The sequence below is a fragment of the Pseudophryne corroboree genome, chromosome 5 (assembly GCF_028390025.1).
Source record: "Pseudophryne corroboree isolate aPseCor3 chromosome 5, aPseCor3.hap2, whole genome shotgun sequence".
NCBI classification, from domain to species: domain Eukaryota; kingdom Metazoa; phylum Chordata; class Amphibia; order Anura; family Myobatrachidae; genus Pseudophryne; species Pseudophryne corroboree.
Genome location: NC_086448.1, coordinates 87,574,151 through 87,591,139, shown reverse-complemented (window position 1 = coordinate 87,591,139; position 16,989 = coordinate 87,574,151). Strand labels below are relative to the sequence as shown.

The window sequence follows — 16,989 nt, the reverse complement described above, 5'->3', positions numbered from 1 at the left end:
GACTTCGTCACTGACCTGCCCTGTTCCAAAGGTTTCAACACCGTTTGGGTTATCGTTGACCGTTTTTCGAAGATGGCACACTTTGTGCCCTTGACTGGTCTTCCAACAGCACCGAAACTGGCACTACTGTTTATCCGAGAACATTTTCGTTTGCATGGGTTACCACAAGAGATTGTTTCTGACCGAGGAGTACAGTTCACCGCCAGGTTTTGGAAAGCCCTTTGTTCGACTCTGCAAATCAAACTTAAGTTTTCGTCTGCTTATCATCCCCAAACAAATGGACAAACGGAACGTGTCAATCAGGATCTAGAGACTTTTCTTCGTCTGTACCTCTCTCCTTCACAGGACAATTGGGTGGAGTTGCTGCCTTGGGCGGAGTTTGCCCACAACCATTTGTTTCATTCTTCCACTGGGGAATCACCATTTTTCGTCAATTACGGGTTCCATCCCCGTGTTCCGGAATTTCCAAGCCTTCCGTTAGTAGAGGTTCCTGCTGTAGTATCCACTCTACGACACTTTGGACAAATTTGGAGGAAGGTTCATGCCAATCTTAAGCAGGTTTCGGCTCGGTACAAGTTCTTCGCAGATAAGAAACGGCGAGCTGCACCTCAATATAAAGTTGGGGACAGGGTATGGCTGTCCACACGGAACCTCCGGCTGAAGGTGCCTACCATGAAATTCGCTCCAAGGTTCATCGGGCCCTACCCTGTGCTAAAAGTCTTAAATCCTGTGGTCTGTAAACTGGGTTTGCCTGCCCATCTTCGAGTACCTAACGCCTTTCATGTTTCTCTACTCCGTCCCCTCGTTCTGAATCGGTTCCACTCAGCACTCCCTAGGTCAACGTCAGTAGTGGCAGAAGCCGGAGCAGAGTTTGAAATCAAAGCTATTCTTGACTCCCGTTATCTTCATAAAAAATTACAGTACTTGGTGGACTGGAAGGGTTACGGTCCTGAGGAAAGAAGTTGGATTGGAGCTACTGAAGTAATGGCTCCTCGTCTGATTCGGATCTTCCACTCCAAACATCCGACTAAGCCCGGGAAGTGTCCAGGGGCCACTCCTGGAGGAGGGGGTACTGTTACAAACCTGCAGCGGCCGCGGCGGCCGCGCTTGTCCCTACGGGTGGTCTGGTCTGCCCGGCGCCTCGTTCCCCCTGGCGGTCTCCGGATTCAGTGGCGGGTCGGCGCTGCTCCCCGGCGGCTTCCCGGAAGCAGGGACGCCGCCATCGCAAGTGAGGGCAAGCAGGCGGAGCAGGTCTGACGTCACCTGCCTGCTCCGTCAATCAGGCTGGGGCGGGGAGTTTAAAAGCGGATACCAGGCAGAGATCCGGTGCCTGAGTATCTTCGTTTCTCCTTCGGAAGCTGTGATTCCAGAGCTCCCTCGTCCTGTGCCTCCAAGCATCCTGTGCCTCCAAGCATCCCGTGCCTCCAAGCACCTCCGTGCCTCCAAGCATCCTGTGCCTCCAAGCATCCCGTGCCTCCAAGCACCTCCGTGCCTCCAAGCACCTCCGTGCCTCCAAGCACCTCCGTGCCTCCAAGCACCTCCGTGCCTCCAAGCACCCCGTGCCTCCAAGCACCTCGTGCCTCCAAGCACCTCCGTGCCTCCAAGCACCTCCGTGCCTCCAAGCACCTCCGTGCCTCCAAGCACCTCGTGCCTCCAAGCACCTCCGTGCCTCCAAGTACCTCCGTGCCTCCAAGTACCCTCGTGCCTTCAAGCACCTCCGTGCCTCCAAGCACCTCGTGCCTCCAAGCACCTCCGTGCCTCCAAGCACCTCCGTGCCTCCAAGCACCTCGTGCCTCCAAGCATCTCCGTACCTCCAGGGGCCTCCTAGCACGCCCTGTACTTCCAGCACCTCAGAACCCCAATACCGCGGAGCCTCCGACATCACGGTACCTCTAATATCTCAGTACCCCAGCCTTCAGTATTTCTACGAGTCTTGTCTTACAGGAGACCGTCAAGAACTCCTCTGTGCCTCCCGCCTGCCGACGTAGTCCTGCATGAGGAAGACCTACATCCGGCCATCCCTACTGCGACCCAGTGGCGGTTCCTCTTCCCGGTCATCGGAAGAAGCCCCGAGTCCACAACACTCCCAAACCAGGTCAGTGATAACCAGCTGACAAGGCTGGAAAATATAATAAAAAGTATATACACACATACTGGTGTTATACTGCGGCCAGCGATCGCCTCAGCCTGGATGTGCAGAGCTAGGGTGGCTTGGTCAGATTCCCTGACTAAAAATATTGATACCCTTGACAGGGACAGTATTTTATTGACTATAGAGCATTTCTATATATGCGAGATGCACAGAGGGATATTTGCACTCTGGCATCATGAATAAACGCGATGTCCATAACTGCCAGAAGATGTTATGGACACGACAGTGGTCAGGTGATGCAGATTCCAAACGGCACAGTATGGCCGTATAAAGGAAGAGGACTTGTTTGGGGTCGGTCCATCGGACCTGGTGGTCACGGCAACTGCTGGAAAATCCACCGTTTTTTACCCTAAGTCACATCTCTGCAGAAAAACACACCGTCTTTTCAGCCTCAGTCCTCTCGTCCCTATAAGATCATATCTGCCCAGGGATAGAGGAAAGGGAAGAAGACTGCAGCAGGCAGCCTATTCCCAGGAACAGAAGCGTTTCACCGCGTCTGACAAGTTCTCAGCATGGCGCTGAGACCGTACAGGACCCCTGGATCCTACAAGTAGTATCCCGGGGGTACAGATGGGAATGTCGAGACGTTTCCCCTTCGCAGGCTCCTGAAGTCTGCTTTACCAAGTCTCCCTCCGACAAGGAGGTAGTATGGGAAAAAATTCACAAGCTGTATTCCCAGCAGGTGACAATTAAATTACCCCTCCTACTACAGAAAAGGGGTATTATTCCACACTATATTGTGGTACTGAAGCCAGAAGGCTAGGTGAGACTTATTCTAAAAATTTTTTTTTGAACACTTACAAAGGTTCAAATTAAGATGAAGTCACTCAGAGCAGTGATAACGAACCAGGAAGAAGGGGACTATATAGTGTCCCGGGACATCAGGGATGCTTACCTCTATGTCCCAAATTTGCCCTTCTCACTAAGGGTACCTCAGGTTCGTGGTGCAGAACTGTCACTATCAGTTTCAGACGCTGCCGTTTGGATTGTCCACGGCACCCCGGGGTCTTTACCAAGGTAATGGCCGAATTGATGATTCTTCTTCGAAGAAAAGGCGTCTAAATTATCCCTTACTTGGACGATCTCCTGATAGGGGCATAGTCCAGGGAACAGTTGGAGGTCGGAGTAGCACTATCTCGGATACTGCTACAATCAGCACGGGTGGATTCTAAATATTCCAAAATCGCAGCTGATCCCGACGACACGTCTGCTGTGCCTAGGGATGATTCTGGACACAGTCCAGAAAAAGGTGTTTCTCCCGGAAGAGAAAGCCAGGGAGTTATCCGAGCAAGTCAGGAACCTCCTAAAAACAGTGCATCATTGCACAAGGGTCCTGGTAAAAATGGTGGCTTCCTACGAAGCAATTCCATTCGGCAGATTTCACGTAAGAACTTTTCAGTGGGATCTGCTGGACAAATGGTCCGGATCGCATCTTCAGATGCATCAGCGGATAACCAAATATCCAAGGACAAGGGTGTCTCTCCTGTGGTGGTTATAGAGTGCTCATCTTCTAGAGGGCCGCAGATTCGGCATTCAGGATTGGATGCTGGTAACCACGGAGCCCAGCCTGAGAGGCTGGGGAGCAGTCACACAAGGGAAAAATTTCCAGGGAGTGTGATCAAGTATGGAGACTTTTCTCCACATAAATATACTGGAGCTAAGGGTAAATTTATAATGCTCTAAGCTTAGCAAGACCTCTGCTTCAAGGTCAGCCGGTATTGATCCAGTGGGAAAAACATCACGGCAGTCGCCCACGTAAACAGACAGGGCGACACAAGAAGCAGGAGGGCAATGGCAGAAACTGCAAGGACTTTTCGCTGGGCGGAAAATCATGTGAGTACACTGTCAGCAGTTTTTCATCCCGGGAATGGAAACTGGGAAGCAGACTTCCTCAGCACGACCTCCACCCGGGAGAGTGGAAACTTCATTGAGAAGTTTTTTCCACATGATTGTAAACCGTTGGGAAATACCAAAGGTGGACATGATGGCGTCCCGTCTGAACAAAAAACGGGACAGGTATTGCGCCAGGTCAAGAGACCCTCAGGCAATAGATGTGGACGTTCTGGTAACACCGTGGGTGTACCAGTCGGTGTATGTGTTCCCTCCTCTGCTTCTCATACCTAAGGTGCTGAGAATTATAAGACGTAGAGGAGTAAGAACTATACTCATGGCTCCGGATTGGCCAAGGAGGACTTGGTACCCGGAACTTCAAGAGATGCTTACAGAGGTCTTATGGCCTCTGCCGCTAAGAAGGGACTTGCTTCAGCAAGTACCATGTCTGTTCCAAGACTTACCGCAGCTGCGTTTGTCGGCATGGAGATGGAAAGCCGGATCCTAAGGGAAAAAAGGCATTCCGGAAGAGGTCATTCCTACCCTGGTCAAAGCCAGAAAGGAGGTGACCGCACAACATTATCACCACGTGTGGCGAAAATATGTTGCGTGGTGTGAGGCCAGGAAGGCCCCACAAAGAAATTTCAACTCGGTCGTTTCCTGCATTTCCTGCAAACAGGAGTGTCTATGGGCCTCAAATTGGGGTCCATTAAGGTTCAAATTCGGCCCTGTAAATTTTCTTCCAGAAAGAATTGGCTTCAGTTCCTGAAGTCCAGAAGTTTGTCAAGGGAGTATTGCATATACAAAACCCTTTTTTGTGCCTCCAGTGGCACTGTGGGATCTCAACGTAGTTCTGGGATTCCTCAAATCACATTGGTTTAAAACCAGTCAAATATGTGGATTTGAAGCATCTCACATAAAAAGTGACCATGCTCTTGGCCCTGGCCTGGACCAGGCGAGTGTCAAATTGGTGGTTTTTTCTCAAAAAAGCCCATATCTGTTTGTCCATTCGGACAGGGCAGAGCTGCGGACTCGTCCCCAGTTCTCTCCCTAAGGTGGTGTCAGTGTTTCACCTGAACCAGCTTATTGTGGTGCCTTGCACCTACTAGGGACTTGGAGGACTCCAAGTTGCTAGAAGTTGTCAGGGCCCTGAAAATATGTTCCAGGACAGCTGGAGTCAGAAAATCTGACTCGCTGTTTATACTGTATGCACCCAACAAGTTGGGTGCGCCTGCTTCTAAGCAGTCGATTGCTCGTTGGATTTGTAACACAATTCAACTTGCACATTCTGAGGCAGGCCTGCCACAGTCTAAATCGGTTAAGGCCCATTCCACAAGGAAGGTGGGCTCATCTTGGGCGGCTGCCCGAGAGGTCTCGGCATTACAACTCTGCCGAGCAGCTACGTGGTCAGGGGAGAACACGTTTGTAAATTTCTACAAATTTGATATCCTGGCAAAAGAGGACCTGGAGTTCTCTCATTCGGTGCTGCAGAGTCATCCGCACTCTCCCGCCCGTTTGGGAGCTTTGGTATAATCCCCATGGTCCTTTCAGGAACCCCAGCATCCACTAGGACGATAGAGAAAATAAGAATTTACTTACCGATAATTCTATTTCTCGGAGTCCGTAGTGGATGCTGGGCGCCCATCCCAAGTGCGGATTATCTGCAATACTTGTACATAGTTACAAAAATCGGGTTATTATTGTTGTGAGCCATCTTTTCAGAGGCTCCGCTGTTATCATACTGTTAACTGGGTTTAGATCACAAGTTGTACGGTGTGATTGGTGTGGCTGGTATGAGTCTTACCCGGGATTCAAAATTCCTCCCTTATTGTGTACGCTCGTCCGGGCACAGTACCTAACTGGCTTGGAGGAGGGTCATAGGGGGAGGAGCCAGTGCACACCACCTGATCCTAAAGCTTTACTTTTTTGTGCCCTGTCTCCTGCGGAGCCGCTATTCCCCATGGTCCTTTCAGGAACCCCAGCATCCACTACGGACTCCGAGAAATAGAATTATCGGTAAGTAAATTCTTATTTTTTCCATGTCTTGCCTGACACCGTTTACTGCACCTAAAGCCAGGAGTTTAGTTGCAGTAAGCAGCATTCTCTGACTTAAGTGCCCAGTGTGTTGCTATTAGCGCACGCGGTAAGCCCGCATACAGCATTGTGGCACTAGTTTACTTGGATTTTTGCTCGCACTTCAGGAGGGTATCGGCAGAATTCCTCTAGTTTTGGGGATACAGCACAGCTAATTGAATATCCCCAGGTGCTCATTCCTGGCACTATTGAACATCGTGCTGCCTCTGGCAGAGAAAGCTGAGCGGGGACCCGGCAGAGTGATCAGCTCTGTGTGTCCGATGGACACACAAGCTGATCACAGCGTAAAAAGAAAGAAAAAAAAAAAGTAAAAAAACCCCAAACAACAACATACTCCCCTGTCCAGGGAGCCGGTGTCTGCTGCTCCAGTGAGCACTGCCAGGCGCTGGGTCCCCCCATATGCTGCAATGTGACCCCAGTGCAGTAAAGTGACGCTGCAAAATGGCAGCGCACTTTACAGCACCGGGGGTCACAGCGCAGGAGAAGGACTCGGCGCCCGGCAGCCTCCTGAAGCAACGCGGACCAGCTCCCTGGACAGGTGAGCATATTATCCTGATGTGAATGGGCAAATATTCTCTGTAAAGCGCTGCTGAATATGTGTGTGCTATATAAATAACTGGTAATAAATAAATAATTATCCTGCTGCGGGGGCGTCCGCGGCGTGCGGGGGTAGTCGTGACGAGGGTGGGGGATGGCCGGGCGGCGGCGGTAGCGGTGATGTCGGCGGGGGTGGCGCATGCGCAGCAGGACATCAGGATATTTTTTACGAAAAATACCCCGATGATGCTGCGAAAAGGCATCGCAGAGACAGTGCTTGACCGCAGGCTCTGTTCCTGCATGCAATAATTGATAGAGCCCTGCGATGTAATCAATTATCACAGTGCAGGTTTGGGCGATTTTATCACCTGTCATCTGCATCCTGGATGCGGACGGTGTTAAATAGGCCCCTAAAGCACCAGTGTCAGTGGCAATGCAAGGTAATCCAATTGGGTCTGTTTGCTGTTGTTACCATGTTAGGAGGTCCTTATCCAAATCGGAATGCAGGGAGCAGACAGTAAATGTTTTATTAGCATGCCTTATCACTGGCAGGATGTGGGCCACTGCCAGCTGCTGTCTCCTGCCTCATTAATGCTCTTAGTGGTAATGATAATTACAGAATTATACGAGCTACACTGTACACGGATAACGCAGAAGTGACTGGGTAATAAAGTTAGATTATGTGACGTCTTTTGTACATTGGAGAACGCCTGTATAAAAAGGCTCTTAGCTTGTGCAAATCCACGTATTTGATTTCTTATTCATAGCCCTTATCCTGTTCTGTTGTGTTCCTGAGCGTTATTCTCAAATGTGAGATTGGTCATCGGTTTCTGGCATTAGCTAGAAAAAGTGTTATGTTTTTATTATTGATGTACTGTACAGTGGCCATGGGGCTGATTCAAAGTGGACTGCAAGCTGTCTGCAATTGCACTTGCTCTACATGAGAATATATATATATATATATATATATATATATAATATTCTAGGAAAAATTCAATAAGACATTGCAGCGACACCTCTATGGGATAGAGCATGACCTGACCTGCTTCATTTCCTCTCCCTGTAGCTGACTGGATGACCATGGAGAATCATGTGTTTGAGTCTGTAGAGGAGAAGACCTTTCAGTACCAGGGGTCGCTGCCTCCACTCCCAGTTCCTTCCCTTGAAGAGTCTTTGTCGAAATACTGCGACTCAGGTATGTGCAAGAAATCTGTTGGCCATGTAGAACTGATTGTTTTCCTTACAGGTATTAGCCTCTGACCGCTGCAGGGATAGGCGCCCCACATACATTGTGCTGGCTGGCTGATTTTACAGTAAGCCCAATGTTACGTATCAGAGCTCGTCCCTGAGTGCGGTATATTCTCATAAACAACATTTGGGTGCTGGGGCGGTGGAAGCCCCTGAGTGATTTCCTGGCCCGTTGAGAAGTTTGGATGGGTCAGAGCTATTGGTTAGCAACGGGGGCGACTAGTATGTACAAAAGTCTGTTGTGCCTTTCTCCAAGTGCTTCCCTACAAATATGACTGTGTACGGTTTTAGGTGTCACTTGTAATTGGGTGTAGAGTGGACAAAGGCGGAGGGAGCAGGGATGGATTGATTTATTTTTCGGCCTTGTCTTATATTCCTGTATTACCCTATAAACTACCTTCATCTTAGTACTTAATAATAATAATAATTTTATTTATATAGCGCTCTTTCTCCAATAGGACTCAAGGCGCTTCACTTGCTTTACTTTTTCTTTTACAGATACTTTGGGGTATATTTACTAAGTGCGGCATCCTATTAGCCCCAAAGTGATTTCGGACAGTCAAAATAGGTGGATATCGCGATTAATGACCGATGATCATTATCGCGGTGTCCAATTAGAGGCCGTTTTGATCGGTGGAAATTGGACCCAGGCGATCCTATTGGCAGCTGTAAAGTACCGCTGCTAATAGGATACCCCCCCTAAAGCTTCTAAAAATAAAAAGTGGTGATGTTGCCCATAGCAACCAATTACATTCTGTCTATCATTTCTCCATTGCATCCTAGAAAATGATAGACCTAATCTGATTGGTTGCTATGGGCAGCATCACCACTTTTCATCTCTAGAAGCTTTAGTAAGATTACCCCTTTGTGTGGCTGTAGCCGTTGCAGAGCTAGGATAGTTTCTCCTCGGCTGTTAGACAGTATATAAATATTATATCTTATGTAAATGGATATCAGGGTATGGATTCTAAACTAAATAGAAGATGTCCTTTGCGTTACTTTGCTCAATCTAATCAGCCACGAGTTCATTCACGGTGTGAGTAAGTGCATCTGTATGCCGCACTTACGGTACCACCGGACTCGCAGATTTCCATTTACAGCCCCATAGGGCTGTGTACAAAAATCGGCGAGTCCCGGGGTGAGATTGAGCCGCGAGGATGGACTAATTGTGGTGCCGCATTTCTTCGCCATTGCAACGGCAACTCACCCCCTTCACGGCTAATTGGATTAACCCCATCAACCAAAAAAGGACGGTATACCACTGATTGGACTGTTTTTATTTATTTTCTTTTATTTTCTTTGTCTCTGCAGTAAAACCATTTTTAAATGAACAAGAATACGAGAATACTTGTAGAATTGTGAAGAGTTTTGAGAATGGAATAGGCAAAGAACTTCACCAAAAACTATTAGAAAGGGCAAAAACAAGAAAGAACTGGGTAAATACTTACTTTTCTTAAAGTATTATTGATGAAAGATGTTTATAAAGTCCTGACTTTGCAGTTATGCCTTCCCGTATATACACTTATGGGCATATGTACTAAGCCTTGGCGAGGGATAGAGTGGAGAAAGCTACAGTACCAGCCAATCAGCTCCTCACTACCATGTCACATGATGTGTCTGAAAAATGACATTTAAAAGCTGGTTAGTTGGTGTTCTCTCACTCACTCACTCACTCACTCACTCACTCACTCACTCTCTCTCAGTACATAGACCCCTTAGTCAGTCTGGGGACCATGATTGAGATTGCAGCCATTACTGCCAGCTGGGGGAGGAGGCGGATTACCAGTGCTGTCAGTGAGGAGGGGTCTGCAGAGCCACCTTGTCCTTCACCATATATGTGTCTTAGGAGCCACGTGTCCCCACACCCCTCCCATATTAGTTACATGAACAGTTTAGCTGGGCTAGATCCTGCAGCACTGAGAGATCTCCTCTGTCGGCTGTAGTAAAGCCATACTTTTGGAGGTATGGTTTTATTACGCCCATCAAATGGGGATAGTGTGCCTGACTATGGGGGTGATTCAGACCTGATCGTAGATGTGCTAAATTCAGCACATCTACGATAATTTCCCTGACATGCGGGGGGAAGCCCAGCACAGGGCTGGCCCGCCCCGCATGTCAGGTTCTACCCCTTCCCGCACAAGTACAAAAGCATCGCACAGCGGCAATGCTTATGTACTGTAGGAGTAGCTACCAGCGGCGCACTGGCAGGGAGCTACTCGTTGCTGCCCGGGTCGCAAGGGCTGCATGTGACGTCACGCAGCTGCTGCAGCCCGCCCCCCCAACGGTCCAGGCACACCTGCGTTGCCCGGACCGCGCCCCCTAAACGCAGCCGGTCCGCCCAACGACTGCCTCTGTTTGTCAATCAGGCAGAGGCAATCGCAGGGCTAAGACATCCCTCGGCTGTCTGCCATGCGGCGCATGCGCACTTTAGACCTGACTGCTGCTGTGCGAACATGCACAGCAGCGATCAGGTCTGAATTAGCCCCTATGGTTGTTTAAAGGTATACAATGCATTTAATACAGTTTATTACAAAAAACATCAGCCAGTAGATGAACATTTCCAGGTTTGAAGCAATAAAACAAGTGTTGAACTTCTCAGCCAATCATAGCATGTGCCTTATTATGTTCTTATAAGTAAGTCTCATTATACGTTTATTGAACTTGTGTGTTCATCTGCTGGCTTTGTGCGTTCATCCACATCTCATGCAGGAGTTCTGTGCAAGCCATGCATATTCTTGTTGGACTAGTTTATATTTCTCTATCGTCCTAGTGGATGCTGGGGTTCCTGAAAGGACCATGGGGAATAGCGGCTCCGCAGGAGACAGGGCACAAAAGTAAAGCTTTCCGATCAGGTGGTGTGCACTGGCTCCTCCCCCTATGACCCTCCTCCAAGCCAGTTAGATTTTTGTGCCCGGCCGAGAAGGGTGCAATCTAGGTGGCTCTCCTAAAGAGCTGCTTAGAGAAAGTTTAGCTTAGGTTTTTTATTTTACAGTGAGTCCTGCTGGCAACAGGATCACTGCAACGAGGGACTTAGGGGAGAAGAAGTGAACTCACCTGCGTGCAGGATGGATTGGCTTCTTGGCTACTGGACATCAGCTCCAGAGGGACGATCACAGGTACAGCCTGGATGGTCACCGGAGCCTCGCCGCCGGCCCCCTTGCAGATGCTGAAACATGAAGAGGTCCAGAATCGGCGGCAGAAGACTCCTCAGTCTTCTAAAGGTAGCGCACAGCACTGCAGCTGTGCGCCATTTTCCTCTCAGCACACTTCACACGGCAGTCACTGAGGGTGCAGGGCGCTGGGAGGGGAGCGCCCTGGGAGGCAAATGAAAACCTATTTGGCTAAAAAATACCTCACATATAGCCTCCGGGGCTATATGGAGATATTTAACCCCTGCCAGAATACACTAAAGAGCGGGAGACGAGCCCGCCGGAAAAGGGGCGGGGCCTATCTCCTCAGCACACAGCGCCATTTTCCTTACACAGCTCCGCTGGTCAGGACGGCTCCCAGGTCTCTCCCCTGCACTGCACTACAGAAACAGGGTAAAACAAGAGAGGGGGGGCAAAATAGTGGCAAAAATTATATTATAAAAGCAGCTATACAGGGAGCACTTATTATAAGGCTATCCCTGTCATATATAGCGCTTTTGGTGTGTGCTGGCAAACTCTCCCTCTGTCTCCCCAAAGGGCTAGTGGGGTCCTGTCTTCGTTAAGAGCATTCCCTGTGTGTCTGCTGTGTGTCGGTACGTGTGTGTCGACATGTATGAGGACGATATTGGTGTGGAGGCGGAGCAATTGCCAAATATGGGGATGTCACCTCCTAGGGGGTCGACACCAGAATGGATGCCTTTATTTATGGAATTACGGGATAGTGTCAACACGCTAAAGCAGTCGTTTGTCGACATGAGACGGCCGGACAATCAGTTAGTGCCTGTCCAGGCGCCTCAAACACCGTCAGGGGCTGTAAAACGCCCTTTGCCTCAGTCGGTCGACACAGACCCAGACACAGGCACTGATTCCAGTGGCGACGGTGACGAATCAACCGTATTTTCCAGTAGGGCCACACGTTATATGATTTTGGCAATGAAGGAGGCGTTACATTTAGCTGATACTACTGGTACCACTAAACAGGGTATTATGTGGGGTGTGAAAAAACTACCTATAGTTTTTCCTGAATCAGAAGAACTAAATGATGTATGTGATGAAGCGTGGGTTGCCCCCGATAAAAAGATGCTAATTTCAAAGAAGTTATTAGCTTTATACCCTTTCCCGTCAGAGGTTAGGGCGCGCTGGGAAACACCTCCTAGGGTGGATAAGGCGCTCACACGCTTATCTAAACAAGTGGCGTTACCCTCTCCTGAGACGGCCGCACTTAAAGATCCAACAGATAGGAGGATGGAAAATATCCAAAAAAGTATATACACACATACAGGTGTTATACTACGACCAGCTATAGCGTCAGCCTGGATGTGCAGTGCTGGAGTAGTTTGGTCAGAGTCCCTGATTGAAAATATTGATACCCTGGATAGGGACAATGTTTTACTGTCTTTAGAGCAAATAAAGGATGCATTTCTTTATATGCGTGATGCACAGAGGGATATCTGCACACTGGCATCACGGGTAAGTGCTATGTCCATTTCGGCCAGAAGAAGTTTATGGACGCGACAGTGGTCAGGCGATGCGGACTCAAAACGGCATATGGAAGTTTTGCCGTATAAAGGGGAGGAGTTATTTGGAGTCGGTCTATCAGATTTGGTGGCCACGGCTACAGCCGGGAAATCCACCTTTTTACCTCAAGCTACTCCCCAACAGAAAAAGACACCGACTTTTCAACCGCAGTCCTTTCGTTCCTTTAAAAACAAGAGAGCAAAGGGATATTCATATCTGCCACGAGGCAGAGGAAGGGGGAAGAGACACCAACAGGCAGCTCCTTCCCAGGAACAGAAGCCCTCCCCCGCTTCTACAAAAGCCTCAGCATGACGCTGGGGCTTCTCAAGCGGACTCGGGGGCGGTGGGCGGTCGTCTCAAGCATTTCAGCGCGCAGTGGGCTCACTCGCAGGTAGATCCCTGGATCCTGCAGATAATATCTCAGGGGTACAGGTTGGAACTAGAGACAGATCCGCCTCGCCGTTTCCTGAAGTCTGCTTTACCAACGTCCCCCTCCGAAAGGGAGACGGTTTTGGAAGCCATTCACAAGCTGTACTCTCAGCAGGTGATAGTCAAGGTACCTCTTCTACAACAGGGAAAGGGGTATTATTCCACTCTATTTGTGGTACCGAAGCCGGACGGCTCGGTAAGACCTATTCTAAATCTGAAGTCCTTGAACCTGTACATAAAGAAGTTCAAGTTCAAAATGGAGTCACTCAGAGCAGTGATAGCGAACCTGGAAGAAGGGGACTTTATGGTGTCCTTGGACATCAAGGATGCGTACCTCCACGTTCCAATTTACCCCTCACACCAGGGGTACCTCAGGTTCGTTGTACAAAACTGTCACTATCAGTTTCAGACGCTGCCGTTCGGATTGTCCACGGCACCTCGGGTCTTTACAAAGGTAATGGCCGAGATGATGATTCTTCTTCGAAGAAAAGGCGTATTAATTATCCCATACTTGGACGATCTCCTAATAAGGGCAAGGTCCAGAGAACAGCTAGAGAGGGGATTAGCACTGTCTCAAGAAGTGCTAAAACAACACGGCTGGATTCTGAATATTCCAAAATCCCAGTTAATGCCGACAACTCGTCTGCTGTTCCTAGGGATGATTCTGGACACGGTTCAGAAAAAGGTTTTTCTCCCGGAGGAAAAAGCCAAGGAGTTGTCCGAGCTTGTCAGGAACCTCCTAAAACCAGGAAAGGTGTCTGTACATCAATGCACAAGAGTCCTGGGAAAAATGGTGGCTTCTTACGAAGCAATTCCATTCGGCAGATTCCATGCACGAATTTTCCAGAGGGATCTGTTAGACAAATGGTCAGGGTCGCATCTTCAGATGCACCAGCGGATAACCCTGTCTCCAAGGACAAGGGTATCTCTTCTGTGGTGGTTGCAGAGTGCTCATCTATTGGAGGGCCGCAGATTCGGCATACAGGATTGGATCCTGGTGACCACGGACGCCAGCCTGAGAGGCTGGGGAGCAGTCACACAAGGAAGAAACTTTCAGGGAGTGTGGACGAGCCTGGAAACGTCTCTTCACATAAACATTCTGGAACTAAGAGCAATCTACAATGCTCTAAGCCAGGCAGAACCTCTGCTTCAAGGAAAACCGGTGTTGATCCAGTCGGACAACATCACGGCAGTCGCCCATGTGAACAGACAGGGCGGCACAAGAAGCAGGAGTGCAATGGCAGAAGCTGCAAGGATTCTTCGCTGGGCAGAGAATCAGGTGATAGCACTGTCAGCAGTGTTCATCCCGGGAGTGGACAACTGGGAAGCAGACTTCCTCAGCAGACACGACCTTCACCCGGGAGAGTGGGGACTTCATCCGGAAGTCTTCCACATGCTGGTAACCCGTTGGGAAAGACCAATGGTGGACATGATGGCGTCTCGCCTCAACAAAAAACTGGACAGGTATTGCGCCAGGTCAAGAGATCCGCAGGCAATAGCTGTGGACGCGCTGGTAACGCCTTGGGTGTACCAGTCGGTGTATGTGTTTCCTCCTCTGCCTCTCATACCAAAAGTATTGAGAATTATACGGCAAAGAGGCGTAAGAACGATACTAGTGGTTCCGGATTGGCCAAGAAGGACTTGGTACCCGGAACTTCAAGAGATGATCACGGAAGATCCGTGGCCTCTACCTCTAAGGAGGGACTTGCTTCAGCAGGGTCCCTGTCTGTTTCAAGACTTACCGCGGCTGCGTTTGACGGCATGGCGGTTGAACGCCGGATCCTAAAGGAAAAAGGCATGCCGGAAGAAGTCATTCCTACTTTGATTAAAGCAAGGAAGGAAGTAACCGTGCAACACTATCACCGCATTTGGCGAAGATATGTTGCGTGGTGCGAGGATCGGAGTGCTCCGACGGAGGAATTTCAACTGGGTCGATTCCTACATTTCCTGCAATCAGGATTGTCTATGGGTCTCAAATTGGGATCTATTAAGGTTCAAATTTCGGCCCTGTCGATTTTCTTTCAAAAAGAATTGGCTTCAGTTCCTGAAGTCCAGACTTTTGTTAAGGGAGTGCTGCATATACAGCCTCCTGTGGTGCCTCCAGTGGCACCGTGGGATCTCAATGTGGTTTTGGAATTTCTAAAATCTCATTGGTTTGAACCACTAAAAAAGGTGGATTTAAAATATCTCACATGGAAAGTGACCATGTTACTAGCCCTGGCTTCGGCCAGGAGAGTGTCAGAACTGGCAGCTTTATCTTACAAAAGCCCATATCTGATTTTCCATTCGGACAGGGCAGAACTGCGGACTCGTCCGCATTTTCTCCCTAAGGTGGTGTCAGCATTTCATCTGAACCAGCCTATTGTAGTGCCTGCGGCTACAAGTGACTTGGAGGACTCCAAGTTACTGGACGTTGTCAGAGCATTAAAAATATATATTGCAAGGACAGCTGGAGTCAGAAAATCTGACTCGTTGTTTATATTGTATGCACCCAACAAGATGGGTGCTCCTGCGTCTAAGCAGACGATTGCTCGTTGGATCTGTAGCACAATCCAACTTGCACATTCTGTGGCAGGCCTGCCACAGCCTAAATCTGTAAAGGCCCACTCCACAAGGAAGGTGGGCTCATCTTGGGCGGCTGCCCGAGGGGTCTCGGCATTACAACTTTGCCGAGCAGCTACGTGGTCAGGGGAGAACACGTTTGTAAAATTTTACAAATTTGATACTCTGGCTAAGGAGGACCTGGAGTTCTCTCATTCGGTGCTGCAGAGTCATCCGCACTCTCCCGCCCGTTTGGGAGCTTTGGTATAATCCCCATGGTCCTTTCAGGAACCCCAGCATCCACTAGGACGATAGAGAAAATAAGAATTTACTTACCGATAATTCTATTTCTCGGAGTCCGTAGTGGATGCTGGGCGCCCATCCCAAGTGCGGATTATCTGCAATAATTGTACATAGTTATTGTTAACTAATTCGGGTTATTGTTAAGAAGCCATCTTTCAGAGGCTCCTCTGTTATCATACTGTTAACTGGTTTTGATCACAAGTTGTACGGTGTGATTGGTGTGGCTGGTATGAGTCTTACCCGGGATTCAAAATTCCTCCCTTATTGTGTACGCTCGTCCGGGCACAGTACCTAACTGGCTTGGAGGAGGGTCATAGGGGGAGGAGCCAGTGCACACCACCTGATCGGAAAGCTTTACTTTTGTGCCCTGTCTCCTGCGGAGCCGCTATTCCCCATGGTCCTTTCAGGAACCCCAGCATCCACTACGGACTCCGAGAAATAGAATTATCGGTAAGTAAATTCTTATTATTCTGTACTGCGTAACTCAAGATCCTTCTGTCCCTGATCAGTGTTAGATTACCCTGTGTTACAGGTCTCGCCTACAGGCAGATTTACTTACACTGTAAATGAGGGAACCTGAGATCTCATTGAGTGTGAGCAATATTGTGCCCAGTCTTCTGTAGAACCTGGCAAATGATCTCTATTTAGTGCTTAATGCAGTAACTTAACCTAGAACATGTGGGCAGTTGAGTTTGGTGAAATTTGTATAGAGGAGTGTGTAACGCCACAATCTTTTAGCATCAGTGTGGCAGGATTGCCACATTCCTGCACTGTGCTGTTAGAGAACCTTGCGTCTTTCGCTTTCCAGTGCGTTCCGCTTTCCGTAGTGTGTGACTACCTGCTGCCTCTATTCCCCACTTCATGTCGCTGCCCCTGTCACAGGCAGCCCTGTCCTCACTTGACACATCACTCATCTCCTTATATGCTCTGTGCTGCTGGGGACCCTGCTTCTTCCACTATATAACTCTCCTTCTGAGGCTTCCTGCTGCCTCCATTCCCCTCCTCACATTGTGTCACTGCCTCTGTCACATGCAGCCTCGCTGACACATCACTCATCTCCTTATATACTCTGTGCTGCTGGGGTCCCTGCGTCTTCCACTATATAACTCTCATATTGTGGCTTCCCGATGACTCTATTCCCCTCCTCTCACTGCTTCCCGGCTGCTCTCTCCCCGTGTGGCGCGTGTA

General features: G+C 49.1%; 1 protein-coding gene across 3 annotated transcripts in view; it reads left to right on the top strand.

The window, feature by feature from the left end:
• CROT (carnitine O-octanoyltransferase) overlaps positions 1-16,989 on the top strand; it is a 164,166-nt gene that overhangs the window by 26,515 nt on the left and 120,662 nt on the right. For all 3 annotated transcript variants that reach the window (XR_010177587.1, XM_063921450.1, XM_063921449.1), the window contains exons 2-3: positions 7,680-7,808; positions 9,173-9,297. Coding sequence is in view for 2 of the 3 variants with exons in the window: in XM_063921450.1 (XP_063777520.1) it covers positions 7,688-7,808; positions 9,173-9,297 (246 nt within the window). In the remaining variant the exon portion in view is untranslated. The remainder of the gene's footprint in view (positions 1-7,679; positions 7,809-9,172; positions 9,298-16,989) is intronic.